Source organism: Triturus cristatus, chromosome 3_2 (assembly GCF_964204655.1).
Source record: "Triturus cristatus chromosome 3_2, aTriCri1.1, whole genome shotgun sequence".
Classification (NCBI taxonomy): Eukaryota; Metazoa; Chordata; class Amphibia; order Caudata; family Salamandridae; genus Triturus; species Triturus cristatus.
The window spans coordinates 561,693,748-561,720,167 of record NC_140584.1 but is presented as its reverse complement, the minus strand read 5'-3'; the positions used below and the strand labels follow the sequence as shown (position 1 = coordinate 561,720,167).

At 46.3% G+C, this 26,420-nt stretch overlaps 1 protein-coding gene across 1 annotated transcript in view; it reads right to left on the bottom strand.

The window, feature by feature from the left end:
* Positions 1-26,420, bottom strand: part of VPS13C (vacuolar protein sorting 13 homolog C) — a 2,873,871-nt gene that overhangs the window by 415,741 nt on the left and 2,431,710 nt on the right. Inside the window, exon 73 of the mRNA XM_085648297.1 lies at positions 2,397-2,478. Within this exon, the coding sequence (XP_085504423.1) occupies positions 2,397-2,478 (82 nt within the window). The remainder of the gene's footprint in view (positions 1-2,396; positions 2,479-26,420) is intronic.

Genomic DNA, 26,420 nt, shown 5'->3' with positions numbered 1-26,420 from the left:
CCAGTTACCTTGTTAGAAAGTCGGTTTGCGAGTCTTGAGTCCAGGAAGCAGGCACCGTTCAGGAGTACACCGCCAAAGCGTTGGATGAAAGGGCCAGCCTCTTCGCATTCGAGTGCTTATCCTTCGTGGTCCGACACCACGTTTTACTGGAAAAAGATTTCCTGCGTTTCCCCTCACCAAGGTTTCCGAGGGACACAGATAGGCAGCACTCATGACAGCAAGTCCATGGCAGATAGTAGTTACGAAAAGATCCTTTTTTTTTCTAATTACTCTCCATTGCTTTTTCAAACGAGCAAAGTGCATACAGAGACAAACAAACGACCTACGTGTTTCGGCCAGAGGCCTTCGTCTGGGTCACATGATATCAAGTGCAAGGCGAATATAAAGAGGTTGGTTTGAACCTCCCTCTTTTACAAAAAAATCCCAAAATGGATGGTTCTTTAAAGGAACAGTGTCCTATTACAACATCTCATAGGTTACATATAGTCAGCTCAAAAAGCACTTATCTTTTTACAACGGAGACCTGGTGACTGATAATATGATGTTTTGACATTTTTGTTTTATCACTTTAAAACTGTATTCTGGGTGGTGAAATACCAGAGGTTTGTATAAGAATGCACAATGCCTTCATACTAAACAGTTATTCTTTATTTCTCAAGCAATGTTCTTAATACAAGCACCATGTGCAAAATACAAAGAGAAGTATATAGTGTAAACGAGGTATATATAAAAGCACATTACAGCATTGGATGTCCAAATCCTTCCGGCTTTTGGTAAAGCATCAGTATCATCACATTCATAAAACGGTACCTCAATGCGTATTTTCCAGTAAAATATATTCCTTGGTTTATGGATGAATGATACTCCAGATATAGATACTATACTGTACTATAGGGGTTTGTCATCAATTGATAGTAAGCATTGGTTGTGTGCAAAAGTACAATTTCAGGTGCATTGTGCAAAAATACAAAAATACAATTTAAAGTGCATTGTGCAATTCATTTAGATATATAAAATATATAAAAATGTTTCCAAAGGATGTCTCATAGTCGGTGAAGTACCTTAAAATACTGAGCACTATCAGATGCATGATATTGTACAATATACACAAGTTGCCAGGAGCAGTTGAAACACGCTGACAACAGTCCTACGCGTATTAATAAAAGATATGGAAAGTCACTGAGGAGTGCCGTTGTATCCCTACATGTAGAAGTTGAGAAGTTATTTAATTTTATTTATATATATATATACACACATATATATATATATACTCGGACCCCACATATCCCGTTGCCCGTCACTTTAAAGCCATTCATGCCAACAAGGTCAGTGACCTAACCTATTTTGTGATTGGGGCGGTACCACCTTCAATTCGGGGGGGTAACAGAGAAAAACAATTACGCCAGTTGGAATCCTCTTTCATCCTATTATTAGACACCAAGATGCCAAATGGGATGAACACGAGTGAGGATTTGCATAACTTCTTGTAGAATATGTTTCAGTTTGAATCTTTTATTTGCAATCTGAATGTGGCTATTCCAACAGCACTCACAACTTTGAAATTAGCGGTTTTTTCTGTTACTGGTAGTTCTGTATAGTATGAGTAATCATTCCAATGCTTCTTGCTCGAGTCTTTTTGTTTCATTCCCCTTTTTGTATTTATTAATTTTGTTCATCCCTATTTATGCTTTCAATTTCAATTTTTATTTTTATTTGTTCTTTAACCTTTTTTCATTGAGAGTGTGTTATTTGTAGATTTAAGGAATGAATTATTGTTGTTTCTTTCTAAAACATGCGAACCGTGGTGAAGATTTGTAAAACCAGCATTTTAGCACTTAAGGGCACTTGCCCTGTATTCTTTATGCTATGAACTGCTTTGTTGCATTTTATGTATCAATTTGTTTCTTTAACCCGGTTACTTATGTTTTTAACTGATTTGCGGCATCCCTTTAAGGAAAACACACTCCAATTTGTAATTTGTAGTATTTCAGTTATGTCTATTAACTCCAGCATCATGATTGGGTGAAACTGTTTTTAAATTGGATGGTCCGGCACCAGCGCGTCAGGTGATCAAGATCGCGGAGGCGATCGAAACGCGTCTGAGGCGGACACTTGTCTAACAAATGAATTAAACGTCAGAATTGAAAATTTGGATTCGTTTGCTGTCTTTACTTCTGGGCGTCAGCATTGTGCATGGTGAAGAGGTCCTTACCTGCCTTCAGCTCCCTTTGTCTCATTGGGGAGCTCAGGACTTTGCTTTCATATATATATATATATATATATATATATGTGTGTGTGTGTGTATATATATATATATATATATATAGAGAGAGAGAGAGAGACAGATGTAGTACTGCAAATCAGTGCTCTTAATACCGTTAACATTTTACACTTACTTGTTCGCTGTAATGTCGAACTACAATCCACATTAACTGGTCTCTCTTGTAGAACTGGTATTTCACCTCAAAGCAAGCGAGTCTAGAAAATGGAAAATAAAAATTCTTAATATGTATGTGCCTTAAATATGAGTTAATTTTAAACCTATTCAGGATAAAAACGAGAAACTTACTTGATGCAATAAGATGATCTTTAGTGTCAACAGGTGGAAGGAAACAGACAATATATAAGACAAGATACAGTGATTTTGTTGTTCTACTCTGCTGCCAACATCACCCAAACGTAAAACCAGAAATACAGTCAAGCTTGAATAACAGATGACATGCCGCTTTAACTTTTTTCTAAACAATATGGTGTGCAGTGCACTTCTAACATTCAGTGCATTATTCAATTTTCTCCTACGAAATCCTCGCCAATGCCAGCAACTCCAAGGAACTCTAAAACGTTATCCAGGAATTCACCAAACCCCCCAGCGAAACCACGGACATCACCCCCTCCCAGGACCTTTGCAACAACCTTAGCTCTTACTTCCATCTGAAGATCAAGGGCCTCTACGACAATTTTAACGACCAGACACCCGAGTCTGAGACCACTCCATCCTCCAGCAATGCCAGTCAGCACACCATCTCCTCCTGGACCCCAGTCACCACAGAAGACATTGCATCGACTATGAAAGGCATCCACTCAGGAGCCCCCACAGACCCCTGCCCCCCGCACATCTTCCACAGATCCGCTGTCCCCATCGCTCCGGAACTACGGCGCACCATGAATGCCACCTTCGAATCCGGCATCTTTCCCGATGACTGGAAATGCGCAGAAGTCAGACCCCCTACTGAAGGAGCCCTCAGCAGTTCCTACGGACCTCAAGAACTACCGACCCATCTCTCTCCTCTCCTTAGCGGCCAAGTCACCGAGAAGACCGTCAACGTCCAACTATCAAAGTTCATCAAAGAAAACTCCATCCTCGACCCCTCCTAATCCGGATTCCGCAGCAACCACAGCACTGAGACCGCTCTACTCGCCATCACAGAGGACATTCCCACCCTCCTAGACCAAGGACACACCTCAGCCCTGATCATACTCTACGTCCCTGCAGCCTTTGACACCACCTCCCACCACACTCTCACCGCCAGACTCCACAAAGCCGGCATACAGGGAACCACTCTTGACTGACTCCACTCCTTCCTCGCTGGCAGAACCCAAAGAATCAGACTTCCACCCTTCCGCTACAAACCCACGAAAATCAGCTGCAAGGATCGTCACTCAGCCTCAAGCTCTTCAACATCTACATGGCGGCCATTGCCCCAATTGTCAGACAGCACGGACTCAGCATAGTATCCTATGCCGACGACACACAACTCATCCTCTCGCTCACCAAGGACCCCACCACCACCAGACTCAACTTCCAGGAAGGAATGAAAGATGTTGCATCCTGGATGAGCAGCAGCTGCCTGAAGCTCAACTCGGAGAGGACAGAGGTCCTCGGATCCTGCCCTACTGCATGGGACAACTCCTGGTGGCCCATTGCCCTTGGCAGCCCCGTCACCCCCACCCCCTCGGACCACGCCCGAAACCTCAGCATCGTACTCCCCTCCTCCCTCTCCATGACCCAACAGGTCAACACCATCACCTCCACCTGTTCAACACCCTCCTCATCCTCCGAAAGACCTTCAAATGGATCCCCACGGAATCATGGATGACCACCCGAGCACTTATAACAAGCAGACTGGACTATGGAAATGCCCTCTATGCCGGGATCAACAAGTCTCTGTTCCGCAAACTCCAAACCATACAGAACACTGCAGCCAGACTTGTCCCCGGCATCCCTCGACACAAACACATCACCCAGCACCTGCGTAACCTCCGCTGGCTTCCTGTCGAGAAAAAAATAACTTTAAAGATACTCACCCACGCCTACAAATGCCTAAACAACACCGGACCCCAATACCTCAATGACTGAATCGCCTTCCAAGTACCCAAGAGGAACCTCCGATCTGCCGACCTCACCCTTGCTGAATCCCAATGCATCCGCAGAGCAAGAACAGGGGGAAGAACCTTCTCCTACATTGCAGCCAAGACCTAGAACAGGCTGCCGATCAACACCAGACGTATCCCCACCCTACAAATCTTCAGGAAGACCCTCAAGACCTGGCTCTTCGACTGACTGGAGCTACTACCCCCCAGCACCTTGAGACACTCACGAGTGACTAGCGTGCTTATAATCACCCTGATTTATTGATTGATGTAGAAAATTACTGCAGTCGGTAGAAAATTGCTACATGATAGATTTTATTGCGTGCCTTAAGACAGTTACAGGAGACTAACTCAATAAAAATAAATTATATATGTGAGTAAACAACGTACACATGGAGATGGATCACAAAACACTTTCGACTCACATTAATACATATCCTTGGCGAAAAGTTAAGGCAGTGTGCTTGGGGCAAACAGCTTTTAGCACTACTTATGAAAGCAGTTTTGTGTAGCTTGTAATGTGCCTCGAGAATATTTGCAGATATTTGCTGTGTTGCATTTTGTTGAGGAGAATTTGAGCTAATATGCTTATGTGCTCCATTATTTCATTGCATTTTTGAGTTGTATTCCAGTTGTTGCGTTTCGTTCTATTGTGATTGTTTGAAGTTTTGTGCTGTATGTTTTTCTTATTTTGCGTTGTGTTATTGTAATGTGTTCTGTTGTGCTCTGTAATTACTCTAGAAACGTCGGGCCAGACATATCAACAATCAGTTTGCAAAAAGTCCTTGCAAATTGTGCTTTGAATCTTAGCAAATCCATTCTGATTTTGTGAACTGACATATGTACTGATAAGATTGGCTGGCAAAATTCCCATTTGGAGTTAGGCTCAATCTGACCTACGTTTATGAATATTAATGAGGTAAGTTGAAAATTGTGACTCTCTCTGATTGGACGCCATCACAGAGATGGGGTCCTGCTAGGTTCAGGAGACCATGTTTGATCATCTTTGAATAATGTAAACTTTTTTTTTTTTAATGTAGCCTGTGTTTTTAAAAAAAAGAAACAGGGTTGCATTTGAAAATAAAAGTTTCTTTTTAAGTTAGTTTGTTCTCGTGAACCACTGTGTAGTAACGTACAAGTAAGTCTTTCAGTCTTTTTAGAATTTTCCCTTAAGGTTATGCTGTTTAGGATTAGCCATGTACATGTTAGGATTGAAAAATATTCTATTTTTCAAGGAGATTGAAATCATTTACCAGCTTGACTTTCAGTGCGTAGGTACTTACAATAAATGCCCTTGCTTTCTTACCTGACCATTGTCTTGTGTTTTTTACTAAATTTTGGCAACAAGGATTCCGGAGCACCCACAGTTTCAACTATCCTGTTGTGGTGCACTTTGGAATTCGTCATATAATAAGGAACTCATGCTGCTCAAGTGCTTTTGATAAGATATCACTCGATGTTGTGTTTTTCACATTCTGGCATGGCACTTCAGATTCTGTCGCGTGGAGTTGAAAGACATCTCTATTTCAAGGAATATCAGTAACTGTCCTTTGACAGAACTGTACAAATAACCATTGTTCCTAAACTTAGTATCTTGTGTAGATTTCAGAAATATGTGGGCTTCCTTAATACCCATTTTTCCATTCTTCATACTTTATCATATGAATAGCTATATTGTCGGTACACAATGAAAAATCATTAGAAGTTGCAACCTAATTGCTGTCTTTGGGTATGGTGTAAACTCTATATATTTCCTAGACCAGAGGGTAACGGTATATTGCGTATGTACATCGGCCATCGTGACATGAAGTTCACAAATGGCTTTGTTTTCCTATTCATTTAAATGTTTGTTTTAGTTAAGCAGTTTGTTTCTTTGAGGGATCTACACAACTGACCCAGACTTTAGTCTACTTTTTTTTTTTTAGAAACCTAAAGCATTCCGGGATCCCCAATGGGTTTCACAACTGTTTCCACTCCAAACTGCAAGTAGGCTGAAACCACAAAATTGGAAAAAAAGGAACTTCTTCTCAGAAATATGCAAAAACAATGGCAATTTTTGTATACAACTCTCGTTGCTCCTAAATGCTGGGAAGATGGTGACCTCAGCACTGCAAACTTTTTGTGAAGGCTGTTTTTAGAAAACAAGTATGCTTTCTTGCACAACATTTTTTCCCATTTTCCTCACAAAAAAAAACAAAAAGTAGCTATGGTTTAGCTACTTTCTTGATTCTCTCCAGGAGAATCTACAAACCCTGGGTACCTTTAGAATCCTCAGGATGTTGGAAAAAGACACCATTTTGGCATTTATACCTTTTATGGAAAATGTTATGAAGGTTTAAACACAAGAAACCCCAAACTTTCAAATAAGGGATTATCCCCAGGAGGGAAAACCCCAGCAGTGAAGAGGTTAAAGAGACTTAAAGGTCTCTTGGATTTGTAAACTTTTATTGACAATTTATCAAAGGCTTTGCTCAACTGACCACTAACATGACTCACATTTGGAAGAAAACATGAAGGTCTAGTTCTTCGTCATACAGATTCCACCAAGAGATTTAGATTGGAGAGTTATGCCTCTAAAAGGGTAGTTGGTGCCCTGAAGATGATGAGTCTCTCCAGAATACTATATAAATTTCAAACCCTGCCAATCCGGCCTCGACAGGGTACACTTGGGACCCTTCAGAAAGTTCTTCAAAACTTTGTCTGGGCAGGTAAGCGCCCTAGGATGAGACGATACCATAGCTGGCGGCCCCCTGAAGAGGGAAGCCTAGGTATTCCTTGCGTGGCGCGATATTATTAAGCATCACAACTAAGATACTTGGTAGAATGGCCCAAGCATGAATCAGAGAAGAGATGGCTATTTATGGACAGGGCACTAGCTAACACAGCGCTCTGGAAGACCCCCTTCCGGCCCGTGTTTACCGCCCGGCGAATTTATATCTATCGGCCATTGTGGAGCCCACTTTAAGGGTTTGGGATGTAGCGACACGAGTTGGACTGATGTCTTTCCTGCTACCCTCTCTCCTATAGTCGGAAACAGAGCGTTTCCCCCAGGCACAGATAGCACCACATTCTCAGCATGGAAGGAGACAGGATGCAGATCTATTGGTCACTTTTTTGACCAGGAAGGGCTCAAGTCATATCATGACCTGAAACAGGACTATGGGATCCCTGAGAGCGAACACTACAGATATAGACAGATACAGCACAGGGTGATGCATGACCATGGCAGCAGAGTGGATGAGAGCCAACTACTTGAAGCTCAACTCCGATAAGTCAGAAATACTGGCCTTCAGAAAGAAGACCTCCCAATGGGACACCACCTGGTCGCCAACAGAGCTAGGATCAACACCAACAACCATTGACCATGTCAGGTATCTGGGGATCATCCTGGATGACAAGATCGACAGGGTGGCTATCCGGATTCGACCCTTCCCACTCCCGTGGAGAGCCAGTGAGACTCACCTCTGGCAAATCCCTTTTCTTGTTCACAGCTTTCGGGTGCTGACGTTGCTATTGGTGATTCTGGGACTACGGACATCCCGGGCCCTTTAATTTCGGGACTCAGCTGAAACAAGGCCCCGCCCCTTAAGGCTATGCGGAACCGGATTCGCCTAAGTTTAAAAGGTGGATAGCCAGTCAGGAGAAGGACGTCCGGAGCAGTGAGGAAGGCGATCTGAAGTGGCCAAGACGAACGGACTCAGGAGGTTGGAGCGTTGCTGCAGAGGACCCGAGCCCCGACGCCGAACAACACGACGAGGAGCCAGGAAGCATTCACAGCCACGCGCCCAGCCACGAACCTGGAGGTTCGTGGCTCCAACAGGTTTGTGACAGATTCTGGGGGTCTGTGAGACAGGTGGTTACCTCGTACCCGGGTGGAACATACAGTGGGAGGAATTCAAGCCCTTGCTTACCGGGGCTGAGTCCCGTGTCTCGGTGTTGGTTCCCCTACCCTCTTCATGTCCCCAGCCTACTGGTGCTCCCGCACTATCCCTCCCCTCATTCAAGCAAAAACGCTTGATGATAAAGGTTTGTTTTTCTTTTCTTTTTACATGCCGTCGCTTGTGAAGCGCTTGAAGTAGATGTGACCTCTCATCAGAAAAGCGAAGAGCTGATTCCCCCTCCAAGAGGTCGTGGACCGTTCAGTTTTTTTGACGTATTATTTTCCCCGAACTCTGGTATTGGAATAAAGAACCTCTCACAATCTACCTACGTGCCTTGTGCGTTCCTTTACCTGCTACAGTGGCACAAGTCAAAGCAGTGAGTGCGGCTTTCTTTCAGAGCCTTTGTATGCTATGAAAGATCTTCAAATGGCAGCCACACCACACCAGATGAACCGACCCACAAGTACTCATCACGAGAAGTCTCGTCTACAGCAGTGCACTCTACACCAGAACCTCCAATCAGCTCCTAGACAGACTTCAGACAATTGAGAACGCCGCCGCAAGGCTCATACTAAACCTCCCACACTGTACCTACATCTCATCCCACCTCAGAGAACTCCACTCGGTCCCCATTCACAAATGCAGCAAATTCAGACTCTTCACACACACATACAAAGCTTTCTACCACCCTGGACCAGAATACCTTAACAGCTGCATACACTTTCACCAATCCTCCAGGCATCTGTGCTCAGCTTCACACTCACTTGCACACACCCTCCCACTTCACAAAAACAGAGCAGGAGGTTGTGCATTCTCATACATCACATCCAAAGCATAGAATGACCTCCTGCAACACATCAGGGCCGCTTCTTCAGTTCCGCAAGAGGCTGAAGACCTGGCTTGATTCAACACTGCGAGGACAAAAAATCTACACACCTGCTAAAGTGTCAGGAAACACTCAAGGATGAGTAGTGCACTATTTCTAATCATCATAACATAGCATAGAATAAAATAACATAACACAAATGTGACCAAGGCCAGATATCTGCCTTGTGACATGAGATTGATCTGGAGAATTTAAAAACCTCAGTCCATCAATATTGCATTCAAGAATTAGCCAATGTGAGGGTCACAGCTTGGCAACAGGCAGTAGGTAGGTATTTATGGATGGGTATACTTCGGAGTGTCTGCGTTTCTTAAAAGTACTGAAAAGGGCTTAAAACAAATTTTATGAAGCATATTTATCACCATATTATGATTCTTAATTGCGTCGACTCTGATAACTTTCAAGTCCACAGTAGAAGATGAGGCTTAGAAAACTGTTTAGAATGAGAATCTGCCAATTGTTCCTTTAGAGTAATTTGCAACCGAAATTTCAGTCTCTTGAGAACTCTATAAACCTTGTGTTGTTTGAGGAACAATATCCAATCCAGAAAGATTTAATTTGTTAAGGACTCTTTCTTTCTTTCTTGTCCTGAGACATCTCTCAACTACAACAACAAGGCTGATTGACTCACCTCCGACTGTAGCTTGGCCTAGACACGTTTTTATCTTTCAATGCTGTAAGGACATGATGATACTTTCAGGAGCATACAAAATATTAAAGTTGCATTTTGTGCTCCAGAGATCCTTCAGTCATTCCGATGTGGGTTCACCCACCATTGTACTATTTGGTTTGGAGCTCCTAATGTATTATAATTTTTACACAGGTGGCATTGACTCCATATTAAGAATTAGTTAAAGCATCTATTGCTGTTCGCAGTGAATCTATCCATGGTCATGCCGACGTGCACGTCAAGTCTACAACAATGGGCTTCAGCTCCTGCTGGCCCATCCTTCCATACCTTAGAATGAGATGAGTTCCATACTGATTATGGTAAGACAAATTCCTGAAGAGGACCACAATCTGTTTCATTTCTTCATCTTTAAATACCTAGGCTATTTTCTAGCACATTGTTTTTTCCCTCACAAGAGACAAGTTCCTAGCATTCTGCATGAATATTTCATGATGTAATACTAGTGGTAAGTACTATACTTATTTTGACACTTCTGCATTATTTAGCCTGACAAATCGAACTCATTTTCAGGTAATGAACATGACAGTAATTGGCGATCTATATGAAAAGTGACAGGGGCGGCTAGTGAACCTGAGGCTACCTGCACTTGCTGCTCGCCGAGTCGGGCGGCCATGCAGAACCATAGGCAGACCTACGAATTGGCCTCATCTCCTCACAGACCTCTTCTCTGGCTAATCGGTGAAGACAGCTACGCCACCGACAATGATAACTACGTAACTGAGAATGGGGAGTGAGAGGCCTAAGTGTAAGTGGCAGGGGAATGGGGCCATCCCTATGCTGGAGACACGCTATGCGACAGCCTTCAGAACATAAGCCAGTCGTTGTACTTCCTGCTGTGCTAATGGGGAGTGTGGCTTAATGCCTTTGGGATCTAGTGAGCAGTGCTTCTCGAATCGTGGCTATTAGCAGTATATTGTACCCTTGTAATGGTGGCTGGACTGCCAGGAAGGCCTTGCTCTGTGGTTTCCTTTGAGGGGTTGAGGTGCGGAGACCTTTGGGGTTCTGACTGTGCCTCAAGGTGGTGGAGAGTGGCAGACCTAGCTTTTTCTCATTTGCATGCGGTGAGGGCACCACTAGGAGGACTGAACTGCAAAGTAGGTTGCAAGGAAACCTCTTCGGGCCTTCTTATTAACAATATTACCCAGGCAGGTAGTTGAGGAGGTCTATATGCATCTTCTAGGTACTTTGAGTGAACCACCTCAATCACCCACCAGTTCAATGCCGAGCAGAAGAAGCAGAGCAGGCTCTTGTTCGAAAGTCACTGTGGCATAATAAATGGTGAAGGAGGAAAGAGATGTGTCGGACCTTTGAGAAACCTATGTACAATAGGGGACTTGAGCAAAGAAGGTTGGTCAGGCAACCGCAAGAAGGCAAAAATGGCAGATAGATAGCCCTTAAGAGTGCCCAAAGCAGAATTATGCTGGGCAAGGGAAAGAATGAAGAATAAGACTTCAGACAGAGGAGCAGAAAGGAGATAATTAGTTTTTTCTGCACAGCGTGCCACAAATACTTTCCAATGACAGGCATATACCGTCTTGGTGGAGGGGCACTTGGCTGCCAAAATGACATTACAGACTTCTGAAGGAAGGTCAAAAGCTGTCAACAGTCACAGCTCAATCATCATGCAAGAAGGCGGAGAGTGGATAGGTTCCGGTGAAGGATCCGCCTCTGCTGCTGCGACAGAAGCCTGATCGGAGGATCGATGACCATGCTCAGTAGCTCGGGATACCAGACTCTCCATGTCTAGTCCAGAGCCACAAGAATGACTTGTGTCCAGTCATTCTTGATCTTCTTGAGAACTCTGGGCAGGAGTGGTATGGGTGGAATGCTGGAAAGGCCTAAACTCCACTTAAGACAAAAAGCATCTCTGAGTAAGAGCCGCCTTGGACACTCCAACGTGCAAAACTGCTGACATCGCAGGTTCTCAGTGGAGGCGAACTGTTTTAACCAAGGCTCTCCCCACTGCTGAAAGAGACCTTGCACCACCTCCAGGTGGAGAGACTATTCGTGATCTGCTAGGCATGTTCGACAGATATCATCTGCTCTAGCGTTCAGAGAGCCCGCCAGGTGTTGAAGCACCAGGGACATGCCCTGCTGTTTTAGCCATGTCATACGAGTTACTTACCTTCGGTAACCATGTATCTGGTAGAGACAATTCTAGCCGCAGATTCTTTCACGTAGAATTATCCCCAGGCGTGAGACTGGATTTTTTGCCACAGCATCCCTGCGCGCCGGGCGACATCACGCGACTCCGCCCAGGTGTCGTCTGCGTACGTGATGTCAGAGAGGTCACATAAGACCCGCCCCGGCACGCCTGCGTCAGTTTTCTTCGGTGAACTTTTCCGCACCACAACACGGAATCACCAGATAAAAAACTGTGGAAGCATGGGAACAGTGTGCGAAGGGCAGAAAAATTGGAAAGAAACGGTGTCTAACAACACCACCAGAGTAGTGCCAACACCGCAGAACCCAAGGCAGGGAAAGAAGAAAGAAGAAGCAGAAACCTGCACAGTCACCCTGCCAGCACATAGACTGCCAGCACATAGACAGCCACCCATCCCTGTGTCCCTGAGGCAAAGAACAGGTGTAAACGCATGGCCCACATCGTACACCCCACCACCCCCCATCCTGAGCAAGGAATGGGACCAGTCCCAAGACAGACCGGGACAAAAAACTTCCAAGCCACACCAACCTAGAGGGCAACCACCCACAAGGGACAAGGAAAAACCTAGCCAGATGACCCTTAAGCAGAGAATAGCAATGGAAGGAAGGGAGTGGAGGGAGGATAGGGATAGAAGCAATCCCCCCCATACCTGGAGTAGCCAGAGCAGCAGGGCACCGGAGCACCGGAACCCCATCCTCCAAAGAACCAAAGGAGGAATGAACCGCCCCCAGACGGAGTCACCCGTCAAGAACAAGGAAGGCACTCACAGGAGACACAGCCCCCCACAGGAGGCGAGTACCGAAGACCAACCCAAGGGTCCTCACAGAAGAAGGGAGGAAGGGCGGGCCGTGAAGGAATCTGCAGCTAGAATCGTCTCTACCAGATACACTGTTACCGAAGGTCAGTAACTCGTACATCTGATAGAGACTACTAGCCGAAGATTCCTTCACGTAGAATAGATACCCTAGCAATACCCATGGGGAAGGAGGGTCTGCGAAAGGACCCCACCAGCCAATGCAGAACAGAGGGCCCCACAGGGAACCAGATCTGTGTACCAGGCAGAACCTCGCCCCTGCCATGCCAAGGGAACCCCAACAGCAGAACCCCACCTACCCCAAGGGGATGTAGGAGGAAAAGAAGGCTGAAGAGGCTCATACACTCACAGCAGAGGAACCAAGGGCAAGGACTGAGAGGCCGAAGCACCCCACTCCCCCACAAGGCAACATAGCTTCTGCCAAATGCCAGAACAGGAAGACGGAAGAGGAAGAAGAAGAAGCAGCCTAGAGAACCCAAGGAAACTAAGGAGAAGAAGGCGAGCCTACTCCAGATGGAGAGCAGCCTGTCAACCAGAACAATACCAATAGTCAAGGCCAGAAGCAAGAAGGACAGCCCGAGAGCCCGGGAAGGCCGAGGAGGCGACACCTGGCAAGGGAGAACACAAGAACATCCCAGACCTTAGAACAGGGGCAGGGAGAGGAGGAGAGGCCCGGGCCACCACTACGAATGGCCGCGCACCCGACCTCAGGAAGCAAAAGCAACCTACGTAAACACCAAGGAGAACAGGTACCCAAAGGTGACCAGAACCCTCCAGTAGAGCGCAAGCCATATGACAGCTACCACTACCTCACATAGGGCACGTGAAGCCCCAAAATACGGGAACCCTCTTTGGAAGACTTCCGCAGCAGAGGCAGAAACAAAAGAACCACGGGGGAAAAAAAGCACCCCTGCTGCAGGCTTGACAGCAGCCCAAGCAAGCAGAAGGCCCAATCTCAGGGCCAAGTCTGCGCAACAACTCCTGTGGAACTCACACAACAACAAAAGGGTCGTCCAGCAGCCAACAATGCCAAAGTCCCAAGGAAGGACATAACGGCCAGAAAAAACACACTCCACAACCATAACAGCCGGACTAAAATGGCCCAGAAGCAACCCTAACTCAGAAGTCACTGAGGAGGGGATGGAGGAGGAGGAGGGAGCCCTGCCAAGAGCCTCTGGATAGCGGAGTCGGCCGGGGAATGGAACAACAGACTGGAGACCGGAGTGGAGACCGGAGCAGAGCTGGAGCCGCCCGACCCCCACCTAGACAACCACCTGTGTGGGCTAATGGGATGAGCCCGGGGAGGGGCCTGAAGCCCCCCGTCGGCTGCAGCCCAGAAGGAGGCGAAGGTCGCTCGGCAACCCTTGTGGCGGCGCCGGGGACGATACAACGTCCGACTCACCCTCCAATGAGGCAGCCGCCTGGGAGGAGGTACGAGAAGGGCCCGGAGAGGGACAAGGGGTCCGCCCTCAGCCTCGACCCGGGGCAAGGAGTGTCCACTGACCCCTGTGATTCAGCACGGTCCAGCTGCTGCCAGCGCCGTAGCGGAGTCACCTGGGTCTTAGACAGGACCACCCTGCCAAGAGCCCAGGTGACCTCCTGTGACACCACAGGGACCCCCGCAGGAGTTTGCGGCGAGGCAGACACGCCGTGGCCTGAAGGAGGTGCCCCAGAGGAGTCACACCGCGACAGCACCACATCCTCCAAGCCTGTTTCCGACCCAGTCGGCGCCGGAGCAGCTGGCAGTGCAGCAGAGGGCCCTGCGCAGAGCGAGGTATCCGCCGACGCCCCAGGAGGGGAAGGAGGAGGAGACGCTAGCGAGGCCTGCAAAGCCGCCGCGTAAGTCTCCATCTGGACTCTCGATGCCCCAACACCGGGAAATGGTGGGTAGGACGACACGAGGGGCCGCATCACCTGCGGAGAGTCCACGCCCCCGGTAGGCCGGAAACCAGCCCCTGGGGACAAACTGCGACACTTACCCATCGGGGAACTAAGCTAACATGACATCAGAGAAAGACAAGGACGACGACCACGGGCAGACTTGAAGCCGTACTCCGAAGCAGACCGAGGGGAGGTCGTCGACCTGGAGAGGCGCGCCGAGAGAAGTTTCATTCGGCGCTCCCGCCACCACTTCGGCTTCAATTTCTGACACGCCGCACAATCCCCGGTGTCGTGATCCCCCCCCAAACACCACATGCAAATGAGGTGAGGGTCCGTCGCCGACATAAGACGCCCACAAAACGTGCAAGTTTTAAAGCCTGAAAGCATTCGCACACTGTTCCACCAAAAAGAATGGAAGAAAGGGACCCGAAACAGGCCCGTAGCAAGGAACGGACCCGCGTTGCACGCAGAAAAGGACAAAAATGACATAGGCGCGCTGGGGCGGGTCTTATGTGACCTCGCTGACGTCATGTACGCGGACGATGCCTGGGCGGAGTCGCGTGATGTCGCCCTGCCCCCGGCGCGCAGGGATGCTGTGGCAAAAAAGTTTCCGGATCCAGTCTCACGCCTGGGGATAATTCTACGTGAAGGAATCTGCGGCTAGTAGTCTCTATCAGATCAGAGGTGTAGGGTCTCAGGACAAAGGATCCACTATCCCACCGCCATGTTTGTTGCTGTACCACATGGCGGTGATGTTGTCCATCAACATCTGCACTAGCGTTCCCTAGATGGAGGGTAGAAAGGCTTTCAATGCCAGTCGGATCGCACAGAGCTCCAGAAACTTTATGTGGATTCCGGTATCGGCCAGATACCAGAGTCCTTTGATCTTCACCTCTCCCAGAAGACTGCTCTGAGGAGTGATGCATCTGTCACCACTGTCAGATCTGGTCCGGGAAGGGAAAGTGATCTGCCTCTTACCCAATCGTGATTAGTTAGCCACCACTGCCGATCCTGTGCAGTTCCCTCTGAGATCTGGACCATGTGGGAGAATTTCCCCTGATGCTGCACCCACTGGAACTTCAGGTCCCACTACGAAGCCCATGTTTGGCATGTGTTACAAGCAGGATGCAGGTGGCCATGAGGCCCAGCAGCCTCATTGTCATTCTCACCGAAACCCAGGATAGAGGCCGAAACATTGGTATCGTAGCCTGAATATCCTGGACTCGCCACTCGGGAGGATAAGCCAGAAACTGCATCTTGTCCAGAACAGCTCAGAGGAAAGGGAGCATCTGAGAGGAAGTAAGGTGTGACTTCGGCACATTGATAGTGAACCCAAGCGCGTGCTAAAGGTTCGCCATAATCTGGAGGTGGGAGACGTCAGCCTGGTGCAAGACCGCCTTCAGTCAGTCGTCGAGATAGGAGTAGACTGATACCCCTGATCTCTGCAGATGAGCTACAACCGCCACCATAACCTTGGTGAAAACCTGAGGGGCACTGGTAAGGCCAAGGGGGAGCACAGTGAACTGCAAATACTTGTGGCCTACCATAAACCGCAGATAGGGCTGGGCAGGCAGGACAGGAATATGGAAAAAGGCATTCTGCAAGACCAACGCTACCATCCAGTCTCCCAGGCCCAGGGGAGACAAGACCTGAGCCAACGTGAGCATTTTGAATTTCTTCTTCTTGAGGAAGAGATTGAGGGATGACAGATCTAGAATAGAACGAAGTCCTTTGTCCTTTTTGGGAACCAGAAAGTAGCGGGAACAGCAACCACAGCTTACTGCTGGTATTGGAACCCTCTCAATGTATGCCTTGGCCAAGGGAGACATGACCTCCTCGAGGGGAGGGAAGGGACAGATGATCCTCTGTCAGCTGATCGTGAGATGGTGGAATGGGGTGAGGGGTAGTAAAGAGGGGGGAGGGAGTAACCTCCTTTGAACTATCTGCAAAACCCACCTGTCGGATGTTGTGGAGTGCCAGTGGGGCAGATGATGGCAAATCCTGACACCAACTGGGTGCCGAAGGTGATAAAGGGGCAGACTAGGAGGGTTTGCAGGTTTTTGCAGTCGGGGAGGGGGATTTGAACTGACCAGACCACTAGCCACCTGACCCACAAGGTCCTTGTCCATGCAGAGGCTGGGGACCATGCAGGGCGTAGTGGCTGGGCAGAAACTGGTGAAGCTGGATGCCCCTTCCGATGCCACAAAAGGAGCAGAAGAGGGATTGGGAGGGACAGGAGACTGTCACAAGGCCCAAGATCCCGGATGTAGCAGAAGAATTCTTGAAGCACTCAGGCACTGAAAACGCCTTGTCTCTAAAGAGACGTGTGCCATCAAAGGACAGTTTCATGAAGGAAGCTTATTAAACATCCCCCAAAAAGCCAGTTGTCTGCAGTCAGGTGTGGCGCCTAAGAGCCCGTGCCATGGAAACTTCTCTGCCTAGCGATTTGGTTATGTCAAGTATGCATGAAATTATGAACTCTGCTGCATCCTTCCTGTCTATGACAGCTTGGGCGAGTATGGCCCGTGCCTCCTCCAGGACCTGTTGCAGCACTTGCACAACTATATCCCACAGAGTGTGGGAATAATGGCCCAAAAGACTTGCTGTGTTCATGGACCACAACACCAGGCTGGCAGAAGAAAACATCCTTTTCCCAAATGAGTCCAGCCGCTTGGATTCCCTAACCAGGGGAGCGGTAGAGAAAGTGCCTTGAGAGGTTGAGGCTTGGACCACCAAGCTCTCAGGGGTAGGGTGCTGCGTGAGAAAGCTTGGGTACCCAGACGTGGGATGATGGGGGCAGGCAATCGTCCCATTCACAGGAGCCTCTGAGTTGGATTTGGTCCAGGTTCCCAAAAGAACGTCAGTAAGGGCATCATTGAACAGGAACAGGGATCCGGACAGGGAGACACCTGGTTGCAGCACCTCCGTCAAGAGGATAGTCTTGACTGCCACAGAGAGTAGCTGAAGGTGAAATACCTCAGCCACCCTCCGCACTACCATTGTGCAGGAAGCTCTCTCCTACATAGCCAAGGTAGGTGAAGAAAGCAGACCAGCATTTGGAGACATATCCAGGCCACTGGCCTCACCCAGTTCCTCACACCTGTCCATATGTTGTTCTTTCTCATAGGGCTAAAGGGTCTAGTGACACAGCCCCCCACCCCCCTGTGTTCCCTGAGGCTTAGCCCAAGAGAATAGGGCTCATGCTCTGATCTAGAAGGCAGGGCTCCTGTTGGCATTGTAGTCGGGCTACACCCCTCTGCTCTGGGTCAGAGTCGAGGATGACAATGGGAATGATGCCGCCGGTAGATGTCGGCATCGTCAGGAGCATCGGCACCGGGAAAGGTCGAGATGTTACCACCGACATCTGTCTGGATCCAGGAATGGATCCATGGGACCCCACTGGAGCCTAGGCTGGAGTTGCCAGCGAGTAATGGACTGGGGCCTCCTCTGACCCCCTAGGGTCCAAAGGTACATCAGAGGGGTCGACCTGCCCAAACATGAGGTGCATGGCTTCTTAGAACTCTTTCAGTTGGGGTGGGGGTTGCTACGGCTCCTGGAAAGTCGACCCAGGCTCTGAGGAACAAGGCCTAGAATGCTGATGCTCTATCGCTGCCTTGACTAACAGATGAGGAGAAGTCAAAGAGCACTTTGACGACTTCTTTTTGTTGTGCTCGACTTACTTGAATGTCCTGAGGATGGATGGGACAATGTAGATTTCAGGCTCTGTGACCGGTCCTAGGTCCTTTCCCTTGAGTCGCATGCCCGGCCACAACAAGCTTTAGGGACCGCTCCTTCAAAGCCTTCGGGTGCATGGCACAGTAATCAGAGCATGACTTTGGGTCGTCATTGTGCTCCAAACACAACAGACAGAAAAGGTGCGGGTATGTAACCAACATCTGGCTCCATAGGGCTTGAATTCCAGCTTATGCAATGACATCCTCGACACACCAGGAGGAAAAACCTCAAAAACTGTTGACAAAACGTAGAAAAGGTTCAGTCAAAAACTGACTGAGGGGTAGCTCTTCTCTTGGATGACCGCTGTTTGGCGCGGAAAGAAAAAAAGTGACATCAGCGCACTTGGGTGGCACCTAGATAGGTACCGCAATGTCACATCTGGCGCGGACGACAGACGATGGATGCGAAGCTTAACAAAACCACCTACGGGTGCGCAGGGGTACTGCTTATGAAAAATCTTCCGGATCCAGTGTGATGCCTGCGGGAAATCAAAGGTAAGGAATCTGCGGATCGAAGTCGATCTGATTGGGGACTTGAATAATATTAATTTTAAATCTTCGCAGTGCACAAAGGAGAATCAAAGCCTCAGTATTAGGTTGGTAATAACAGCATTTTACACACCACCAACTTGTAATTGGACCCTAAAATTATTGACCTGGAATATTATGGGCCTTAATAATGGGTCAAAAGTGAGATGGGTGTTGGCATATCTAGAATGCCAAAAAATAGCCATTGTAATGTTACAGGAAACTCACAATTCACCTGTGCATTCAACCACATTGACATTGGGAACCAGTTGCAAATGGATTACGCCCATTTAATACACCCAGATCTTTTGCTTTTTGATCCCCCAGTTTTGGATCTGGATCGTAGGAGAGTCGCCTTATTTGAGTCTTACCCCCAGTAGTTATACTATAAATTGGACAATGCGGTTTTAGCACCAGTATTCGCCTTTTAAGATAAGCCCACTCTAAACCAACTAGGGTAAGGGGCACTGGTCTGATTACACGTGAGCACGTGTGCACATAAGTGTGCAAATGGGTACTACTGGACAATTGACCTGTCCAGACACAAAAAGCCTAAAAATTTCTTTCAAATATTAATAATCACCCATATGTAGGTCTCATTGCCTATAAAGGCAGGGTACAGATATTTAAAAGTAGGGTATGTAGAAAATAATCTTGAACATGTTCTCACAGTGGAATATCCCCTTTAGGAGGCTGGCTTGGTATCTGGTGCACACTTATGAAAGTGCACTAATCCAGAAAACCCTTATGGTGATTTTAGTTGTCCTAGGCAACCACAGAAAGCTCTCTAAGTGGTAGCTGTGGAGAGCAGCCTTCAGGCTTATCTAGGAGTGTTAAACAGCTTGTTTTACCAGATCTAATCATGTAGTGTAGGTTAAACGAAAAAGAACCACACAATGTATATATAAATATATGCCCATTTATTACCCAACACTCACTAACACATTAGTATATCTCCTACCCGGAGATTTAAACACAAATACACAATATACAGAGGTCTCCAGGGGAAGACCAAACCATATACTAAAAAAGTAGAATGCGAACTGCGACCCAAGTCGGGACTTGGACCAGGAGACTCAGAGTAGCTGGGGAATAAGGAACCACCGAAGGTAAGTACCAAGAAACCCCAAGGAGGTTATGTGCAGAGTGGAACTGCATCGTGTCCAATATAAGTCAACAGGAAAGTCACAGTTGCATTTTTGGAGAAGAAGGACCCTTTCCAGTGGACCCTAAAGAAACCCTGTTGAAGATAGGTTGGAAAGTCACTTCACTCATGGATGCCCTGGGAACCAGGATACCTACACCAGGGAAGCCGGGTGCATAGGTGCGAAGTGATGTTTAAACCCCCGTAGACCACAATGGAGGAATTTAGAAAAGATGCCGCTGGAGAAGACTGTGCAAGAGTCTGGTGGATTCCAATGGTGGATTCCTGAAGAGAACGTCCTGCAAGCAGAGTGGATAGAGTCTATGCCATTTGGAGATGACCAGGAGGCACGAAAGAGCAATGCCCACCAATGTCAGCTGGTTCAGGAGAGTTGACAGTGACCTTGTCGCTGCAGCTGTGGGAACTAGGGGATCGGTATCTGGCGGGAGCACAAACGAGCCTTGGCAGCTGCAAAAGGCGTGGAAAGCAAAGATGGAACAACAATGGGATCAGCAAGGTCCAAGGGACTCACCACAAGCAGGAGAGTGAGAGCAGGCCCTGAGCAAGCAGCATAGCCCACTGGAGCAAGAGAAGACCCTCAAGAGTACCCACAGGCCAAAGCACAGGAGTACCTCAAGCAGCTCACAAAAGATGAAGGCCCACGGTGCAGAGAATGTGGTGAGGATGCTGATCTTGGAAGGAAGAGATGCTGGAGGCTGGAGCTTCTTGTAGTCCAAAGATCTCTGGAGTGTAGAGCCAACAGCCTTGGCACTGGCAAGTCATCACAGTGCACAGGGGTTCAGTCCCAAAATTTCAACGAGGGATACTGGACTCAAACTTGCTTAGAGGACAGGTCAGGCCTCGACAGAGTTGCAGAACCACCATCTGTGTTGCTAAGCCTGTCGATGTCCTTGGGACGGCAGAAGCAGCAGACCAGTCAGCTTTGTTACGCTGCCTGCAAATGCAGGGGAGTGACTCCTTCACTCCAAGGGAGTTTACTTCGGGTTTCCTTGATGCCCACAGGTCTGTTGAAGATCCTGGAAGCAGCACAGACATAGACCTCAGAGACTTGCAGAACAGCGAGACCAGGAGCAGCAGGAGTCTTCCTTGATGCAGTCTCAGTTGCAGGCGAAGTCCAAGTGTCCAGATGGTCAAAGACTAATGTGGTTTCGTGCTTGAGTCTTGTCCCACGACGCATCTGAGGAGCCTCTCATAGGTAAGCCATTAAATACCCTAGGAAGGGGGTTAGGACGACTCAGGGTCCATCCCAGAGGAGGGGCTGGACAGACGGGAGGATACTCCCATGTCCTTTGTCCAGTTTCACGCCAGAGCGGGAACCAAGGGGTCCCTGAACTGGCTCAAACTGTAGTATGCAAGGAGGGCACCAAAGTGACTGTCAAAGCAATCTGGTGGTGCTGGCACACCTTCCTGTGACACAAAACCTATTGTTCTACATTACCTTGTTTGAGCTCAGCTCAGCAGCAGGAGGGCAGAATCGTGTCTAGGGTTGGCATCAGCATTAGCTTGCTGGCAGACCCTGAAAGGTTGTTACCGGGAGTACTGGGGGCTTCCCGGATGAATCCCCCAGTGCATGGAATCATACCTACAACACCGATAACTGTGTTGAGGTATGATTCCAACATGTTTGATACCAAACATGGCCAGGTTTGGCACAGCCACTACATAGTTAGCCATCGCATAATGACGGATGGCCACTATATGCATCAAAATGGCTGGCCGCACTTACAAAGCCTGGATAATCAACTCCAGGGTTTGTAGGGGTGTCCTGCTCACGCAGGGGCACCCTTACACTTATAACCCAGCACCTTGCTTTCGGGTGACTTACAGGTTTTAAGTGTAGTGACATCAGAAAAAATAAAACTTTAGTTGTCGTAAGTGGTGCTGGCACCAACTTACACAGGCTGCAATGGCAGGGCTGTAGTCATGGGTAGAGTGGTCTCTCATGGGTGGCTCAATACATACTGCAGCCCATGGGAGACCCCTGGTGTCCCTATGCCCTGGGTACCCAAGTACCATATACTAGGGACTTATAAGAGTGCACCAGTAGCCAATTGTGGATGTACAGAAGTACTTACCATAGTCAAATTTAGGTAGGAAGCACAGTCACTGGGGTCGTGATTAGCAGGATCCCAGTCAGACTAGTCAAAAACAAACAGCCACCAGGTTAAAAGTGGGGATGACCATGCTAGAAGGATCCTACCTTCCTACAGCCCCAAAAACGATATTCACTTTAGCAAAGCAGGCAGCTGCCATAAGGAATCACTGGCCTGCACTGCTACATTTATTAAATACTAAATTGGGATTTGTCGCAGCTCACAAAAGATTCATAAACCTTTTTTATTTGTACTTTCAAGTCCTCTTTAATGGTGAGATCGGATATCAAAATAGTGCTTTAGAAATGCCACTTATAGAAAATTGGCATTTTTCTGCCTAAAGTTTTATAAAAAGTGGAAAATTAGCTATCCAACAACTAAACCGTGTTACAGGGCAATTAAAAGAGCAAAACAAAACCATCAGAATGTGTTGAGACATATTTAAAAAAATACATTCTCATTTGAATGTGAATTGTCAATTAAAAGTCCCCAACATCAGTACAAAAAAATAGTGATAAAAATAAAGCGCAATCAAAAAGAGAAAGCATGGACCAAACTTACGGATTCCATTAATTCAAAAGAATTGAAAAGTTTCTGGTCCATGGTGAATAAAGGTTCAGCCAGACTTAGAGTACCAAATGGCTACTACATCTCTTGTGTGAAATGGAAAGCTCATGTCAAAAATCAATATTCAAAAGACAGTACAACATCGAATAAAAATGTATCACACTTTAATACATCAATATGCTTTACTCATGAATAAATTGCTTCGAAGGGCTTACCCATCGACATTTTTAAATATAATCCGTAACTTTGGAGTTCTCTTTTATATCAGCTATTTTCTAACGTGCTGTCTTTGAATATTGCACCTCAATTGTGGATAGGTTAAATTATTCATCTAATACAAAAAAAGGGAGTGAAAATTTACCCTACTACGATTTATTGGACTTCTGGACTGTGATCACAAGATCTTCGCAAAATATTTATTGCGCGAGCTTAAAACATGGGCAAATGAAAAAAATGTAATAACTTTAAATCAAACCGGCTTCAAGACAGGCTGTTCAACAATGGATAAGATGGGTACAGGCTTATCATTCAATAATTCAAAAGGCAATTGGCACACATTTTACAATAAACGTCTGCAATATAGATTACAGCAGCATGTTTGTCAAAGTAAATTGAAATCACTGTGGATCAAACGGTTGTCCCGGGGGAATTGATCATTCACTCCTCTATTTTACACTTGCATTACATCAAAATACATGGTTGCAAATCAAACTAGCTATTCAAAACACTATCACCGAAGATGCCAACTCAGGGGGGCTAATACCTTTTGGCATCTCTTTTGAATACCTTGTATATCTCAGATATGGCTGAGTACTCTGACTCAACAGAAGGTCTTGCGCCGAAACTGGGGAAGCAATATGTTACCCATCTGGATTATGTGGTTGACTTGGCAATATTCTTAATGCCATCTAAAGGCCTTTAATATCAATTATTGAGATGAGAGAAATACAGTCTAGTGAATGTCCTTACAGTAAATTGTTCAAAAACGAAAATAATGTGTTTTGGGAATCAGTGTAAGAAAAGAACATGGGCTATTGGCAATGTAACAACAAAAAAGATAATCAATTACAAGAATTTAGAAATAATCATTGATAAAACGCTCTTGTGGTCTCAGCATATCATCGCAAAGAAGCAAAAGACTGGTATGATCACTAAAGCTGTTGAAAGGTTGGCCAAGACTTACAGAGGAAGAGCGATAGAGCGTGCATTTCAAATATAAAAATTAGTCACTCACTTTATCCTGTCATCCGACATTTAGTGATAACATAATATCAGGTTTAACCATAATTTATATGCAAAACATAAGATCTCTGCTTGTCCTACGTATGACTATATCTCACTGTGTTTTTTATTACTCAGTTTTATGATCATGGTATTTATTGGGCTGTGTACTAAATGAGAAATTAATCTCATGTGTAATTTTAATTTTGTATGCTCTTTTATTATACTCTTTAATTAATACAATACACGTACACTTACTAACTGTCATGGTTTGTATCGTTTAAAAAGTATTATGGGTGCCCTGAGTTGAATCACATAGATTTCAATATATTAGTGGCGTAGGCCCTTGCCTTAGAAGAAGGCAGCTACCAGGCTGTCCCATCCCCTAATAATAACCAAATGAGCTCAGTTGAAAATGGCGGCAGGATGTGGGCACGTTTTTAGCACATTGTGTTCTTCCGTGTTTTTGTTTCTGAGCCTGTGCATTTCTTTATATAGATTGTCAGCCAGTGCCGGTTATTTCAGACACCCCACTTTATTGCTGTAATTAATGGTTAGTACTTTCGCGGTATGCTACAGTGTACAAACCATTATTGATAGCCTACCGTGCAAAGCAGTAACATTGATGACATATTATTTTGGTAAACTACTGTTAAGGGAGTTGTGACAATCATCCTTTGACAAAGCAGAACAACTTTATAATGAAAAAAAACCGATAAAGCAAACTGGTTTAGTTTGTGTTATAGCAAAATCTGTCTTAGGTACTGACACAAAAGTTGGCACACATGCCTTTTAGTAACAGGTATGTGTCTCAAACTTCACAACAAGACCTAAAACAGTTCCAGTATGCCATGGAAAAATGGGCATTATTAATTCCAGCTCAGTGTTGCAAGAAGCATCAGGCATTAGTAACAGCTTAATGTGCTTGAGTACAAACAGCATTAGCCAAACTCGGCGTGACAGGGAATAACAGGCAGGGAATTACAGCACACAGGTTTGCATAAATGACTAACAAATATTCATACAGGCCAAGTCTGCCACAGAACATGTCAGGTACATAAACAGAGCTGATCGTGGGTGAAGGATGAGATATCCTAAACCCTACCTCAGTGTGGGAACCATGGATGGCACCTTTGATTTTCATGCGGGCTACCCATATCCGCATGTGTTTCAAGTCCCCTGAGAACGCCGAGGCAGGGTCCACCGCCGCGTTTAATCGCAGCATAAGAACAGCCGTTCTGTAGCATCCAAGAACAGGAATTAGTGCAAACCCAGTAAGCGTTGTTAGAATGGGTAGCAGTGCAATCCCATCGAACCTGGGATCACCATTGTACATCTTAACATTTTCAGCTGTGTCATCTGAGAAAAACATGTCATTTTAAATCAGAGCCTACATATGTTATACCATCTCCCACCTTTTACCTTTTTTTCCACAGACAGATTGACTTTGATAACACAGACTTGGTCACCCTGTCTACAACATTTTCGTGCCTCTGACGTCAGTGTTTCATGCTGCAGTCAAATTAGTTATCAACTATACCAGGTTCTTGTAAGAAATTCGAGTATTAGTTGAGGTGGGTGAACACCCATCACAAATAATCACAGTCTTTGTCAGGACTAACCACAAAATTCCCTAAATAAACTGGTCTTAACCCTTCAGTAGCTTGGCACAAAACCAGTCAGGCTTAACTTAGAAGCAATGTGTAAAGTATTTATGCATTACTCATACAGTAATAAAGTGAAAAAACAACACAAGATAAATCCCAAACTAATCAGAAAAACAAAGTTTAATTTAATAAATAAAAAGACATCAATACGACAAAAATCCAATAAGTAGAACAGGAGTTATATATTTTTAAAATGTAAGTTTCAAATTTGTGTCAAAAAGTATTAGGTGCCAACCGTGGTCACGTGGTTGCACTTGACTGAGACAAAGTCAAAAGTTAAGACAGACTTCAATTGAGTGCAAGTGAGATACAGGGACCCTATTTGTCCCGATGGAAAGTTTACCATCTGACTTAGAATCTTTTATGGAGAAAAAGTGGTTGTTAACAATTCAACGGTGGGCCAAGATGGAAACTTGATACAAAATAGCGCTTGGCGACGGCAGGTGGCTGAAGTGCAGCTTCTAGGTGCCATAGTTAACAAAGGGGTGAAAGGTCTGAGCAGGCAAAGTCTGAAGTCTGTGCCCAGAAAGGTCTCGACGTGGATCAACTTTGACTCAGCATTAAACTAGGTCAAACCTTCTATGTTTAGATTCAGAAATGCTTCTGGAAGTCAGTTCTCCTTCAACTGGGTAAACCAGCACACTGAGACCGGCCAGCGATTCCACACTGACGGCTGCAGCTTTGATGGGGACTCCTGTCCCAGTCAGTTCTTCAGGCACAAAGTTGGCAAAATTTTTCCAAGTCCCAGCTCTTGCAA